This window comes from Narcine bancroftii, chromosome 4 (assembly GCF_036971445.1).
Source record: "Narcine bancroftii isolate sNarBan1 chromosome 4, sNarBan1.hap1, whole genome shotgun sequence".
Lineage (NCBI taxonomy): Eukaryota > Metazoa > Chordata > Chondrichthyes > Torpediniformes > Narcinidae > Narcine > Narcine bancroftii.
In genome coordinates this window covers 229,862,467-229,877,534 of record NC_091472.1, presented here as the reverse complement: position 1 = coordinate 229,877,534, position 15,068 = coordinate 229,862,467, and the positions used below count along the sequence as shown (strand labels likewise).

The 15,068-nt window shown below is 43.0% G+C and overlaps 1 protein-coding gene across 1 annotated transcript; it reads left to right on the top strand.

The window, feature by feature from the left end:
- Positions 1-2,957: 2,957 nt before the first annotated feature.
- On the top strand, positions 2,958-14,075 carry LOC138760058 (secreted phosphoprotein 24-like). The gene is made up of 6 exons (XM_069930482.1): positions 2,958-3,079; positions 3,202-3,323; positions 4,960-5,082; positions 7,916-8,062; positions 11,046-11,096; positions 13,618-14,075. Exons 1-6 carry the CDS (start codon positions 3,028-3,030, stop codon positions 13,768-13,770), a joined length of 648 nt encoding a protein of 215 aa, XP_069786583.1. The 5' UTR covers positions 2,958-3,027; the 3' UTR covers positions 13,771-14,075.
- Positions 14,076-15,068: the final 993 nt, after the last annotated feature.

Genomic DNA, 15,068 nt, shown 5'->3' with positions numbered 1-15,068 from the left:
ATTTTTAATCTTAAAATTGCAATTGTAATCATCAGTCATGACTTGATCATTTCCTCCTTGCATTTCATTCAGGGGTTTGTGGGTGCAAGACTTTCTCCGGTGAGCTGCACAGGGTTCAGCACTGTTATGTGGTTCTGTCTTTCAAATGGGACATTAAAACAATCTTCTGTCTGCTCTCTGTGGTCTTTGATACCAGGCGACCGATTGTTTCAATGAGGACTGAGTGAATCAGTTATTAAACATTGCACTTGTTAGAAACAGAAGTACCTTCATAGAATTTGTTCGAGACAAAAATTGAGAACAAAGAACATTTATTATACAACAATGCAAAGTTGGGTGCTTCCCATACACACATACACTGGGGCTCACCCAACTTTTATACAGTTGATTTCAGTATAGGAATACCCTCCCCCTTACATTCTTCTGCCTCCTGGATAAGTTTGGCATTAGGCAATCTGTGTGCCTACGTGCTGTTTCTGTGATTGGAGGACCAGGGGTATCCTGTCTGTGTCCCATCATGTCATTGTCCTGATTGTCCTTATTCACAACCTGCCTTTGTTCTAATTCACACCTTCCCGACTCTCAGGGCTACAACCTCTTCATATGCAGAACTTGCTAAATACTGTCTAGGCTTACTAATTACATATGCAGAACTTGCTAATTCTGTCTAGGGCTAGAAGACCCTTATCTTATTCAGACTAACTTTACTTCCTACATTCTATTATCTATTATCTATCTTTATCTTATTCATACTGGTGAACTTGCTGATTCTGTCTAAAAGCCTAGAAGACCCTTATCTTATTCAAACTAACTTTACTTCCTACATTCTAATATCTATTCTTATCCTATTCATACTGGCTTTATTCATTACACATATATCTAGACCGCAGACAAAGACAAAGGAGGAAAAACCCAACACCCAACCCCAACCAACCAATTTTCCCCTGCAACCGCTGCAACCGTGTCTGCCTGTCCTGCATCGGACTTGTCAGCCACAAACGAGCCTGCAGCTGACGTGGACATTTACCCCCTCTATAAATCTTCGTCCGCGAAGCCTGTTGGAATCTAGGGGTTAAAACAGTATGAAATAAATGATTAATTAATAAGTGTATATTTACTGCATGGTTCAGGGAAAAAGGAATGTGATTAAGTGGCAATCACAGCATGGAGCAAAGTTGGCTGAGCAAAATTGTCTGCTACAAAATACAGGGAGAGGAAATGCATAAAACGATTTAGGAGGAATGCTCAAACTAAAGGAGGTGGTGAGTAGCACAGGAGACACAGGCCAGATCAGAACAAAGAATGGCCTGCAAGAAACAAAGGGAATGGAAAACCAGTCTAGGAGGAAGATTAAGGCAGGAGGAGGTGTTAAAGAGAACAGCAGAAATTGGCCAGACAAGAACAGAATGGTGATTAGAAATATCTGGGGATGAATTAATTTCTGATCAACTCAACAGGATAGTCTGGCCTGGAGGATTAAGATGGGAGTGCTACACCCCAGATATCTGCAAAACAGGAGATGACTTGTGATAACCCTTATGCAAAAAGATCTAGCAAAGGAAGACAACTTTTGTTCTGTATGATAATGAAATCTAGCAAAGGAAGCCAACTTTTGTTCTGTATGATAAGGTTGACCTATATAAACTGAGCCAACTGGACAATAGGGGTCACTCTTGGGGAGTAGCTCACTGTGCAGGTGACCTATGAACTAATGACTGACCCAGAGCTCTGTTAAGTTTTATTCTTGTGCTGTGTAATAAATTGACTGTTGAACCGAATACCTTCTCCTATCACTTCATTCAAAGAACACGCTGGACTCAGACTACACATAGACTAAATTAAGAGTAAGGTAAAGCCAGAGTCCGACAAGCCAAGCCAAAGAGAAAGATATTTTTATATCAGTTTTACTCATCTCTCACAATCCTCACTTTTCTTTTAGATCAGTGTTACTCATCTCTCACACACTCAACCCCATCATCTGCAGGCTTCCTTGTTTAACCCTTCTCTCCACTCTGCATCTACTGGTCGTGCTTCTTCTCAGCTCCCTTCACAGTTTAGTTTAACTTAGAAATACAACATGATAACAGGGCCTTCTGGCTCAATCCCGAGATGCCCATGTAACCAAACAAACGTACTAACACTGGATGTCACTGGAGCTGTGATAGCATTGTGCTGACCGCTAACCTATCCACCCTCAATCAAAATTACCACAGTAATGTTCACCCCACAGTTAATAATTGTCACCAATGAACATTCAATCTTCCTTGAGGAGAATAAATTATTTGCAACATTTAAGGGTAGTAAAATGCAAAAGAGATGATATTAAAAACTAAAATGGAATAAATATCATTAAATGTTGGCTGGTTAACTGCAGGTTTTAAATAATTTTAATACCAAATCATTACACATTTTCACATTCAATAAGACCTGGAAGTGATGAAGAACGAGAAGTGACTTCATAAGATTATGAGGGGCTTAAATAGGGTGGACAGCCAGTACCATTTTTCATGGGGTGAGGGTAGCAAATACCAGAGGACATTTGTTTAAGATGAGTGGAGGAAAATTTAGGGGAGATGTCAGAGGTAAGTTTTTTACTCAGATGGTAGATTGGTGATGGAGGATGGTGCAATAGAGACGTTCAAAAAAAAACTCTTCATTAGGCGCATAAATATATGAAAAATAAGTGTATGGGAGAGAAGGATTAGGTCGCCGTGGAGTGGGTTTGCATAGGTCGGCACAAACTTGTGAGCTGCATATGTTCTATGCAGGAAGTAGACAGATGAAATATCTGCATTTTCCCCCAGAAGTCATGGGTTGTTAAACACTCCAATTATTGAGTTGGCAAGAAAATTAATTTCAGGCTGTTTCAATGTTGTGGTCTGAAAGCCTTTGAGAACATTGGTTGTTTAACTGTGAGTCATTAATTCTTGAGATTTCAGTATATAAAAAGGAAACAACAGTGAGTGAGGGAGGCAGAGTCATTTTCTGCAACTGACTAGCTAAAGTTGTCAAGATAAGGTTGTCAAGATGAAAGTACTTCTGGCTTTTGCTGTATTTCAGACTCTCCAGTACTGCACAGGTCTGTTTTCAAACCATTTAAAATGTAAAACTGGTCTTTAAGTTAAGATGTTGTTAGAATTGCGCTTTGTGAGGCAGAATGTTATAAATGCTAAGTACTGGTGTCACTGTCTTACTTTTCAGCCATTCCAGTCGATGACTTCCTCCCACTTATCAAAGATGCACTCATCCAATCTGTTATAAAAATGAACAGCAAGACAACTAGTGGTTACCTGCTCGCTCCCACGAACAACCAACTTCTGTACGTAAGTATTGCCTCATGCAACGATATCTTACTTTCGTTGCACGGCTACTTATTTTGTTCTTTCTTCTGGAAGGCTATGGACTGACAGCAGGTCAATTGGGTTAGGCAGAATGGCACAGACTGGATGGGCTAAAGGGTCTCTTTCTGTACTGTAGTACTCGGTGATTCTGTGATTTGTTTCGCATCTGCTTTCTCTCCCCTTCATGTTCCATTTGTAGCAGACGCCTTCTTAATTCCTCACTCACTTGCCACCTATTTTTTCCCATTCCTGGCAATATAGTACTCAAGTCTTTGTCTCTTCCCAGATTGGGTTTTCTACATATCTCTTTCTCCCCTTCATTTCTTTTCTCTACTCTTAGTGAGCTAATTCCCTGTTCTCTCTTTCCATTATCTCAGTTTTACTGGTGCTTTGTTTTTTGTGTTCCAGTCCTTCCTGAGAGTGATTTTTTTTCAACATTTTGTCTTGTGACATAAGTCACCTGTTAAAGACCTGAAGTGACATTTGAACCTTTGATAGTCCTTGGTCAGATCTTCATGTAGCTGCTGATATACTTTTCAGTTGGGGCACTGGGTGTGTGGAGAGAACTTCCTGACATGTAATGGGAGTTTCCAGGAGATAGATTGGACCTCACCCATCCTGTTCAGGTGAACTGATCATACCCCTGGAAAGTTTTATTTTTGGGACTTACAGAAGATGCTTAGAAAGACACATAGATGTAAGAAAAATAGAAGGTTATGGGTGTGAGATAGGGAAGGATGAGATTGTTGTGGAGTAGGTTAAACAGGTTGGAACAACATTGTGGGCTGAAGGGCCTGCACTGTGCGGTAATGCTCTATGTTCTATTTGTTCAAGAAACATGACAACCAAAATGTGAAGAACTGTTGGATGCTCCATTTAAATGTGATCATAAAGTCGTTGTGGTTTTGTGAAAAGTCATTGCTCTCCCCATCTACCACCCTCCCCGCCAACAATAAGGAAGTTCTGCAGGATTACTCCTCTGATCTTCTCCAAACCGGCCAATTTGCTTCTCTACCAAACCCTTACTCCAGCTTCTGAGAATGGATTGGGAGTGCAATGGTCAATGGAAATGGGAGCTATTGAATAGCGTCTGCTCACCAAAAAAAAACCTTGCTGCACCATAGCAATACAAATAGATGCATCTGTCTCTGATATCTGGATCTATTTGCCTCAGTGCTGCTCATATTTTTTTCCAGTTGTCACTGTGTTTAATTTTTAACATTTTTCTTAATTATTCGTCCTGCTGCTTCTGAATTAGACTTTTGTTTCTTGCTCCTTTCTAAGTTTCTTCTCCTCACCAAATACTTCACCTTCTTTTAAGCCGCTCCTTGAAGATTTCTTCTTTGACTAGGTTTTATCGTAACCCATCCTTTGGGACATTTAACCACCTGTGCTGATACAGATAAAGTTGTTGCTTGTATAACATGGATCCCAGTTTCATCAAACCAACCTCACTCTGAGTTTTGAGCCTTCCAAGCTTTGCAAAATCTGTTTAATACATTGTCGGTGACTTCAACAGCTTGCAAATAATTACAGCATGAAGACTGTTCTAATGGTTCCTCATCAATTTTAATGATAAAAATACATTTGATAATTTCAAATTGTTTTGTTCTTTTAGGCTACTCCTGTTGGACGAAATGGCATCTTTGTTGACCTGAGATTTAGTGCAAGAGAAACCTTCTGTTCCAAAAATAGTGCTGTGGAGATTGAAAACTGCGAACTGAATGGAGACCCCTTAGCTGTAAGCATAATATTATGTACTTTTTACAAAATTATGAGGGGTGCAGATAGACTAAAAGCAAGCATTTCACCCCCCCCCCCCACCCCCACTCCCCACTGAGGTTAGGAGAGACATGAACCAGAGGACATAGGTTAAGGGTGAAAGGTGAAATATTTAAAGGGAACATTTGGGTAAACATCTTTTCGCAGAGAGCAGTGGGAGTGTGGAACGAACTGCCAGCTGAAGCAGGTGGGTAAGAGTTTGAAATTTAAGAAAACTTTAGGTAGATTGACACAGTTGGGAGGCATATGGTCCAGGTGCGGGTCAGTGGGATGAGGCAGAATAATTGTTTGGTGTGAAGGAGATGGGCTGAAGGACCTGTTTCTAGGTTGTAGCATTCTATGGCTTTTTTCAGTGGCTTGAGTTCTGTGGCTATGATGTTGGAGAAACTGTGTGTAGTTTGTTACAATTACACTGTCACAGTGACTCTGCATTGGCCATGAATCCCTCCCCTTCTAGAGTGCGCAGGGCAAAAGCTCAGAAATACTTCACTGATTTTAGAGTTTTAAAGCTTGACGACATCGAGCAAGGTGCTTTACAAATATCAGTCTTGTGTAGGTGAAAACCTTCATGGAATTACTGAGATGAGGAGAACATCACAAGCTATTCTGAGTGCAACAACCCTTGAAAAAAGGTCAATATTTCTCACTGTATTTACTGACGCATAATTCCACACTGTCTGGTGAATGCCTCTCTCATATTGGAAAAAATTTTTCTCAGATTAATCATTTCAAAATTCTTTGTATTAAATGACTAAATATGAACTTTGCTTTTCAACAAGAAATTCGGCAGTTGCTGGGGTCCAGGACAATGCACAAACGTACTGGAGAAAGTGCGCAGGTCATATATCGTCCACAGGAAGTGAAGGGTGGCCAAGGTTTTGTGACCTGCTGAGTTTCGCCAGCATGTTTGTGCGTTAACCTTGCTTTGAAGTCCATTCTGCCACGTGCATTCTGTGCCCAGCTTCTGTGGGGCAAGGGCTACCCTGCACATCCATGGCTCCTCGCGTAGATTTGGTCTCAGCGCTGAGCACCTGGAAAATGAATGGGCCAGCCCATTTGTGCATTCACTTCCTGTGTGTGCTCCATGACCTGCTGACTTTCTCCAGCACACTGGTGTACTCCCTCCTCCTCCTCCTCCTCCCTCACCCCACTTTGGATTCTGGTGCCTGGCTGTTTTTCCTTATGCCTGATGAAGGACTCAGGCCCAAAAAACATTGGTTACCCTTTACCTATGGATGCTGGGTGACCTGCATCTCCAGCATATGTTTGAATGAACTTTGCTTTTCATGATCTGTTTGTGCCATTTAATTTCATATTTTAATTATGTGCATATGCCCCATCTATTTCTGTTTCATACACACATTTTTAATCTTAAACAATCAATTGTAACCATCAGCCTTGACCTTGTTTATTGCTTCCTTGCCTTTCATTCAGGGGTTTGTGGGTGCAAGTCCTTCTCCAATGAGCTGCACAGGGCTCTGGACTGAGTACTGAGAGAGAGTGCAGTACTGTTGCATCGTGCTGCCTTTCATATGGGATATTAAAGCAATCTCCTGGCTACTCTCTCTTGTACTTGAAACCGTTTCAATGAAGAGCAAGTCTATTGATCATTGACATTACTAAGGCAGGATACCTGATCTTTATCGCTTCATTCTTTGTGCGATCTCGCTGGGCAGAGATTGAACTCTGCATTCCTTGTCCAATCTCGCTGGGCAGAGATTGAACTCTGCATTCTTTGTATTATAGAAGTAGCTCCTCTTTCAAAGAACTTCAAGATTCAATTTATTATCAAACAGTGTCATAATACATGAAATTTCTTTTTGCCTGCTGCAAGGCAGACAGATTCTCCACCAGCAGGAATTGTCTAAGAGCCTCTTACAGTCAGAGAGAGAGAAGTGAGTCCCCCCCACCCCAGAGTCACTGAGTGTCCATAGATTCACCTCCAGCACTCCTCACAGCCACACAGAGTCCAGTCCAAACCATCGGCAATCCGAGCTCCAGATCCGAACCTCCAACACAGTCAGGAACACCCTCAGCACCTCCTCGCATCCCGGTTCCGATCCCTGGTAACCCCTTGAGGCAGTCTCCAGCAGCCGCAACCTGGTGTAAGTTTCCCGACAGCAGTCTCCAGCAGTCCACAGCTTCCGCGGATTCCTCGCCTCGAGTCACTGGTCCCTCAGCTGCAGAGCCACCTCATGGTCACCGTCCCCACAGATTGCTCTTCCTCTCCCTCTCAGACGGCGCATGATCTTCCCTTCCTCTGGTGCTCTGCTCCAGTCCTCCACTTCCCCGGAGTCTGTAGCCACCCCCATGCCCCACCCCCCCCACCCGTGGCTGCTGCCGATTAATAAGAGTTGCCATCTTGGGCGCATATCAAATAAAAACCACCGTCGGCTCCCTCAACGGGCTGTTAAAAGTCTGCGCAGAGTCGAAGTCAGTCGACTGGGCAGAAGGACTGCATCTCTGCTCCCTCACTCTCTTTGGGTCTGCACCAGCAGCAGTGCTGCCACAACGGGGGGCTCTGGCAGCGCCACCATCGTCTTCTCATTGGCCTCATTGGCTGTGTAACATCATGGGATGCTGAGAAAGACACTATATAAATGAAAATCTTTAGGGCCATGTATGCATATTTCTATCCATTTATTTGAAATGATATCTTTATTTATTCAGAAAATGTGATTTTTATGTTGTGTGCTTTGTCTATGTACGTGCGCCACGGTCCAGAGAAATATTGTTTTGCCTCATTGTAGATGTACAGTAAGATGATAATGAACCTGAATTTGAATTTGCAGGAATCGGTTATCTGTCTCAGCAGTGTTTTCTACTCATTCGGAACGGTTGCAGACATTTTTCTACGTTGCAAGGACACAAGAGAACAATTTGATGATGACAGCAGTGCATTTTATTCCAGCGAGAGCTCCTTCGAGAGCAGTGAAGAGGTACTTAGTATCAGCATGTTCATTCTGAACGTTTATGGGGCTGCCGGAAATAAAAAATCTTTTTCTTGCCAGCCATTGGACAGCTTTCTACTGCTTGCCCCTCAAGTGCTGGCTTATGGCCCTGCTAATTAACTTGGGTGGATTCACAATCAATGAGATTCTAATTTCAGTTAAACTGTGAATTGTAAATGGAGACCCAGGAACCTGGAGTATAAACAATCTGCAGGAGGAACTGCAGTGGGAAAGAAATTCCGCAGGTTTGTGGCTGGGATCCTGCAAAAGGGAGCCCTCTTCCGCTACAGATGCTTACCTGATGTGCTGAGTTCCTCCAGCAGCTTGAATTTTAAACGCTTGTTATTATCCTGTTAATTTTTCAATGGAGCTTTTAAGAATTGTTCGAGCTTTCCAGTGACAAAGTGCACTCTGACTTTATCCTGGAAACGCGATTCCTGGGGCTGGATCAAGAATGCAGACCACAGACCAACTGTTCCACATGGTCACCACCAGCCAGTCTAGAAGCCAATAGGAGCTCTTGTGTTTGAAGCAAAAGCAACAGAATGAGGGGGTTGAAACCAAAAGTAATATCCGGAACTGCTGGTAACCCTCAGTAGGTCTGAAAGCACTGTGGAAAGGTGAGCTGAGGTAAGGAGAGGATAAGTTTCAGGCAAGGTGTGGAGCTCTTTGAAGTCTGCATAAAGATATCATTTCAAATAAATGGATAGAAATATGCATACATGGCCCTAAACTCTGGAGTTTAACCTCCACTGTGGGGGTCGGGAGTCACCCGAAGAAGGCCCTGCAGCCCAATTGCCCCATTAAACCCATTGCTTCTCTATGCTCCTGCCCCACCGAACAGGTATCATTATAGATTGACTCCAATTTGTCCCTCATCCCACTTCCATCCACGATACCCCAAATGCCCCCCATCACTTCAACAACTAGTTTGCTTCAAGATTCAAGGTTGTAAATTTAGGACAGAGATGATGAGGAACAGTTTTTCCCAGAGGGTGGTGGTATTTGCTGCCCATTGAAGCAGTGGAGGCTACCTCAGTATTTAAGACAAGGTTGGATAGATTTTACATAGTAGGGGAATTAAGTGGAGATGGCTTTAACATTAGATCAGCCATGATCTCATTGAATGGCAGACTAGGCTCAAGGCTGACTTCTGCTCCTGTTTCTATTCAAACAAAATTTCCTCTGTAAGTTTGGCTCATATCCCTCTGGTAGACAGGATTGGCACAGATCTCGGAAATAGCATGAGGTTCCAACCAGAGATAGGGGCACCTTCAACTGTGTCCAATGCACTTAACTTCAAGTTTGTAGGAAGCTGGGACTATGACTCCTGGATCATCAGCACATCTTCGCTTTGAAGCTCCTCTTGCCTCTCCACAGTATTACCAAGCATGAGCAAAGTCCACCTTGCATCTCCCTCCCTCCATCCTCCCCATCAATGTGATGTCAAGTCAAGTTTATTGTCATCTGATTGCTCAAGTAGAATCTGACAAAATTACATTCTCCAGACCTCAGTGCAAAACACTTAGGCACACAACCAGACATAACACATTTAAAGACAAACAATATATATGCAGGACAAGTATTCGTATGTACAAATAAATAAATAAACATTGCCCCATAAATGTGAGAGTCTCTGAAGGTTAGTGTGAGCAGTTAGTTTGGTAGGGATCTATCAGGATCATTGTCTGAAGAGGGTGTGCAAAATCATTGAGGATCCCCTACCACCCTGGACACAGCATCTTTCAGCTACTCCTGTCAGGGAAGAGATACAGGAATATCAGAGCCAGTACCTCCAGGCTGAGGAACAGCTTCTTCCCACGGGCAGTGAGAATGCAGAACGACTAAATGAATTGGTCGCTTTAACCATCCGAGACTCTCATATTCATGAAACAATATTTATTTATTTGTATAGATTAATGCTTGTCCTGGATGCGCATTGTTTGTGTGTTATATCTGGTTGTATGACTGCATGTTTTGCACCAAGGACCGGAGAACAGTGTTTCGTCGAGTTGTCCTTGTTCAATTAAATGGCAATAAGCTTGACTTGATCTTCGCCAAAGCTACAGCTCAAGATGCACTTACACAGTTGCATCAGTCTCGTGCAGGTTGATGTGACTTGCAGGTTAATGAGGAAGTTGCTGCAGTGTTGGCTCAGAGGCATGCTTACTGTGTGCTGAGATGATATCAGGTTCAAGGAGCCCATCTTGCCTCTCAGGGCATGATATCCATCCAATTCAAATCACAGTGGAAGACCTCCTCTCACCCTAAACCATGTTGACAATGAATTTACCAACCTAAAAAAGTCAAAGAATTCTTTCCCTCGTCTAATTTGTGATACTTGAAGGAAGGAAAGTAGGGGGGAAATATTGGTATCAACTCCCTGGTACATACCACTGGTCACAAAAGGATCTACTTTTGAGTCTTCAACATCAAATTAGCTAAATAAATACAGGGCTATGATTAGATTTGGATTATACCACATTGGATCAATCCCATTTACTAATCATTTTCCCTGAAAGCAATTCTCCCTATATTCCCACCAACTCCACTTTTACCACTCACCTTGACAAGAAGTTTAATTTAAAATCAACAAACTGGCCAATTAATATGGGCAAGGGCGACTAGCTCAGTTAGCACGGTCAAGTTGGGCTGAAAGGCCATGGTGTAGAGTACTATGCTCATAACCTGCATGCCTTTGAGGGTGACAGAGAGCATGAAAACTTCAGACAGGCTGCATCCAAGGCCAGGATTGCTGGAGTTCTGAGCTGGTGGACGCTCGGCATAAAGCAGTCCGGGAATGTGAGATCAGCGGGTTGAGGATCGAGTTTTCATGACTCTATGAAAATGTCCATTTCCGCACCCCACCCCAAGCCCATCTGAATTTACACCTCTCCGTTCAGTTTGCATTGCTTTTTCTTCCCAGCATTTTCCTCCTTGTCTAACATCAACTTCAATGTTTTCTCTGCAGATTGTGTACAAGGGGAGGAGACCACAATTTCAGGATGAATACTACATATCGGTATGTGTAAATGGTCATTTAGATTAGATTTTAGATTTATTGTCAGACATCACATACAACCCTGAGATGCTTTTATTCCCCTGCGGGCGAGTCATAATTATGACTTTTTGGCAGTGCAAAGAAAAATCTGCACACAGTGAGCATATTTAAAATCAGCACAGTGTTATGAGCCCAGAGGGCCCCAAAACCCAGCAGCAATAGATATTCACCAAGACAATTGGTCACTTAAACATGAAAATAAAATCACACTTTAACATCGGTATTAACTTAACTAACCAAATTTAACCCCCTTCTAATTCTATGTAATGTGTGTATAAGTTTAGAAAAGTTGTTTGGTTCACAGTCCAATCTCACTTCTCATTCCTCCAAGTTCACTGGTTGCAGGCAATTCTTATACTGGGCACAGAATTTAACATTTATGAAGTTCACCAGGCTTTGGAGCTAGAAAGGAAGGGTCTTGTCGGTTTGTTGTTGGCTGGACTCCCACAACTGATTCCTTGTAACCAGCCACTTCAGTGTCTTGCTGAAGAAACTTGCCCCATCAGGGTTTTCCAGATGAAACATTAGGCAGCCATTCCTCTCCTCTTGCATGAACCACAAGGGCTTTGACCAGGCTGAACTAAGCACTCACAGCCTGTCTTCCAAATGGGGTTTCTCCACAAGCTTTCCAGCTTGTCCTGTTCCAGTCCCAGCTGCTGCAGAACTGATCACTTTCTCTCCCTCTCTCCCTCTTTCTCTCTCTTTCTCTCTCCCCTGCCCCAGAGAAAAAGCATGTTTTACTCTCTCTGCTTGCAAAACTACATGACCCTCTTAGAACAGCGAGTTCCATTCCAGACAGCCTGCGGCTCCGATGAGTTCTTTCATCTGTTGCCTTTTGTAAACAACAATCCATTAGTGATGTCTCTCAGGCAATCTCCAAATTTTTTGCAAAGGCTCTTGGAGCCAGCCTGTCTAGCATGAGCAGAACTCCAGTATTTTAAATGAGATCTGTTCTAAAATGTTTGTATGTGACCTAAACTAAAAAAAAACCTGCCCCAATTTATCTCCGAAAAACATTTCCATATACTATACAAACATAATAAAATCTGTCACAATAGTCGCAGTGTAGGAATGACACAACCAGTGCACAACCAATGCACAACCAGACATCCAAGGAAAGTCAGTAACCGAGGAGTGTGAACATAGAACATTACAGTACAAGACAGGCCATTCGGCCCATAATGTAAACCTACCCCACAACAATCTGTGAAGATTGCACAATGTGCATTCACTCACAATGCATGCACGTATGTAATGCACACACCCACTCACCCATGAACACTTGCAAAAGCTGAGGGTTTTCGAGAACCCCAGATTCTCAAGTGGTCCGGATTTCTGGCATCCAGATTCTTAGACTTTTAGTGTTTACCTTCACCGGGTGAGGACTTTGTTTATTTCCCATCCATGAGCACCTTTGGACTAAGCAAAATCCTTCAGCTGCATGTGGGGTGAATATCAGCCCACCTAAGGTTCAGGTCAAGAAACATGCTCCAAATAGAAGGGAGTGCATCGATTGTGAGCTTCCTGACTCCCTGTTACTCAGTGGGACGCATGTTAAATCAATACCATTATAATGCCAGCGACCTGGGTTCAAATCCTGCGCTGTCTGCGAGGAGTCTGCACATTCTCCCCTTGACCTGCGTGGGTTTTTCTCCGAGTGTTCCAGTTTCCTCCCACCCTCCAAAAATATATAGGTGTAATTCGGTGGCATAGGTTTCATGGAAGAGCCCCCCCACCGCACCCCCCCGCACCATGCAGTCACCATGCAATTAAGGGTGGCACGGTTGACGTAGTGGTTAGTGCAATGCTGTTACAGTGCCAGCAATTGGGACCAGGGTTCAAATCCTGCACTGTCTGTAAGGCGTTTGTACATTTTCCCTGAGGGTTCTTCTTGGGGCTTCAGTTTCCTCCCACCATTGAAAATGCTCCAGAGGTTGTAGGTCAATTGGGTGTAATTGGGTGGCATGAGCATGTGGGCTGAAAGGACCTTTCACCGCATCAGTATTATATCGCTACGTCCTTTGGCTGCTGCGAGACCGGCTGACTGTTGCTCCAGCACTTATGTGTTTTGATTACACAATCTGGGTTAGAAATGCACCTTAGAAGGTACATTTCTGCAAAATGAAGCATCTCATATTGATGACCAGGAATACGCACACTCTCCCTTTAAATTAGAGTTCCCTTTGGCACTGAGTTACCCCTGTTTATAACTAATCCTCATACATTTTCCTCTATCGAAGAAGTACATTCATCCAGCGCACTGCCAGCTGTATGGGACCCATCTAAAGGTCTAGGCTATACTCCCACTGAGTTTGTTATGGCACTATTGGTGGAAATTTCCCCTCATGGAACCGTTCAAATAGAAGACATTTTTGGGCACTCTCATCAAGTGGGATTATGGTCACATGTCTCATACTCACTCCATCACCCTGAGATGGAAACATGAGCACTCAGAATTTACATTCTCTTCACTCTTCACCAGGTCGACTGGAATAATCTGCAATCCAATCAACGGCGCAGAAACCCGAGGAAAAATAACCCGAGAAAACATAAGCCATGGCGAAACCCGATTCGAGGGTTGTCAGCCAAGAAGAATCCGCGGCGTAAACAAAAAAAGGACTCTGTGATGGAATAAACAGTCATCACACATATGGGTCTACACATACACCACTTGTGCAGCAAACTAAGCGATGGAATCTAAAACATTCTTCATGCTCAATGATTTAAGTCATATTGCTCCTCAATCTTGAACAAGTTGAAAGCAAAATAATAGAGGAAGTCAATGAAAGAGTGCATTAACAAGCCTCAGTTTTGTGTTAACATGACAACCTGATTCTTTCTTAGAAATCTCTCAGACCATTTGTGTTAATCTCAATTTAATCAGTGAGGTTTGAATTTCAAATGAATTTTCAACAATTAAAATAATTCCAGAAACTAAAATGAATCTGGGATCATATTTGTATTTTTTTACGCTCTGTGTTGTGCCATGATAATGTACTCGGTGTTCATGTGTTCTTCTGATCTATGTAAACTGACTGGATCGCCGAGTCTGTGTGATATTGTCAGTTTGATCTTATTGGTGTGATGTGGTCAACGTAATCTGGTCTGTGTGATCCAGTCTGTGTTATCTGGTCATTATAATGTGGTCCATGTGATGTGGTCAGTATGATCTAGTCTGTGTGATCAAGTCAGTGTGATCTAGTCTGTGTGATGTCTGTGTGATGTGGTTTGCATGAGCTGGTCTGTGTGATTTTGTCAGTGTGAACCTGCCAGTGTGATGTGGTCAGTGTGATCTGGTTGGTGTGATCCTGTTGTTGTGATCTTGTCAATGTGATCTGGTTGGTGTGATGTGGTCAGTGTGCTTCGGTCTGTGTGATCCAGTCTGTATTATTTGATCAGTATAACGTGGTCCATATGATGTGGTCAGTGTGATCTAGTCAGTGTTATGTGACCAGTGTGAGCTGGTCTGTGTGATCATGTTGTGATCTTGTCAATGTGATCTGGTTGGTGTGATGTGGTCCGTGTGATCCAGTCTATGTTATCTGATCAGTATAATGTGGTCCATATGATGTTATCAGTGTGATCTAGTCAGTGTTATGTGACCAGTGTGAGCTGGTCTGTGTGATCTTGTTGTTGTGATATTGTCGATGTGATCTGGTTGGTGTGATGTTGTCCATATGATGTGGTCAGTGTGATCTAGTCAGTGTGATCTAGTCAGTGTTATCCAGTCAGTGTGATGTGGTCTGTGTGATGTGGTCTGTGTGATCCGGTCAGTGTGATGTGGCCAGTGTGATCCAGTCAGTGTGATCTAGTCAGTGTGATCCAGTCAGTGTGATGTGGTCTGTGTGAGCTAGTCTGTGTGATCCAGTCAGTGTGATGTGGTCAGTGTGATGTGGTCTGTGTGATGTAGTCTGTGTGAGCTGGTCAGTGTGA

Coding starts and splice junctions, on each gene's coding strand:
- LOC138760058 (XM_069930482.1), top strand. CDS start 3,028: ATGAAAGTACTTCTGGCTTTTGCTGTATTTCAGACTCTCCAGTACTGC. Junction 3,080..3,201: donor GACTCTCCAGTACTGCACAG/GTCTGTTTTCAA, acceptor CTTACTTTTCAG/CCATTCCAGTCGATGACTTC. Junction 11,097..13,617: donor AGGATGAATACTACATATCG/GTATGTGTAAAT, acceptor ACTCTTCACCAG/GTCGACTGGAATAATCTGCA.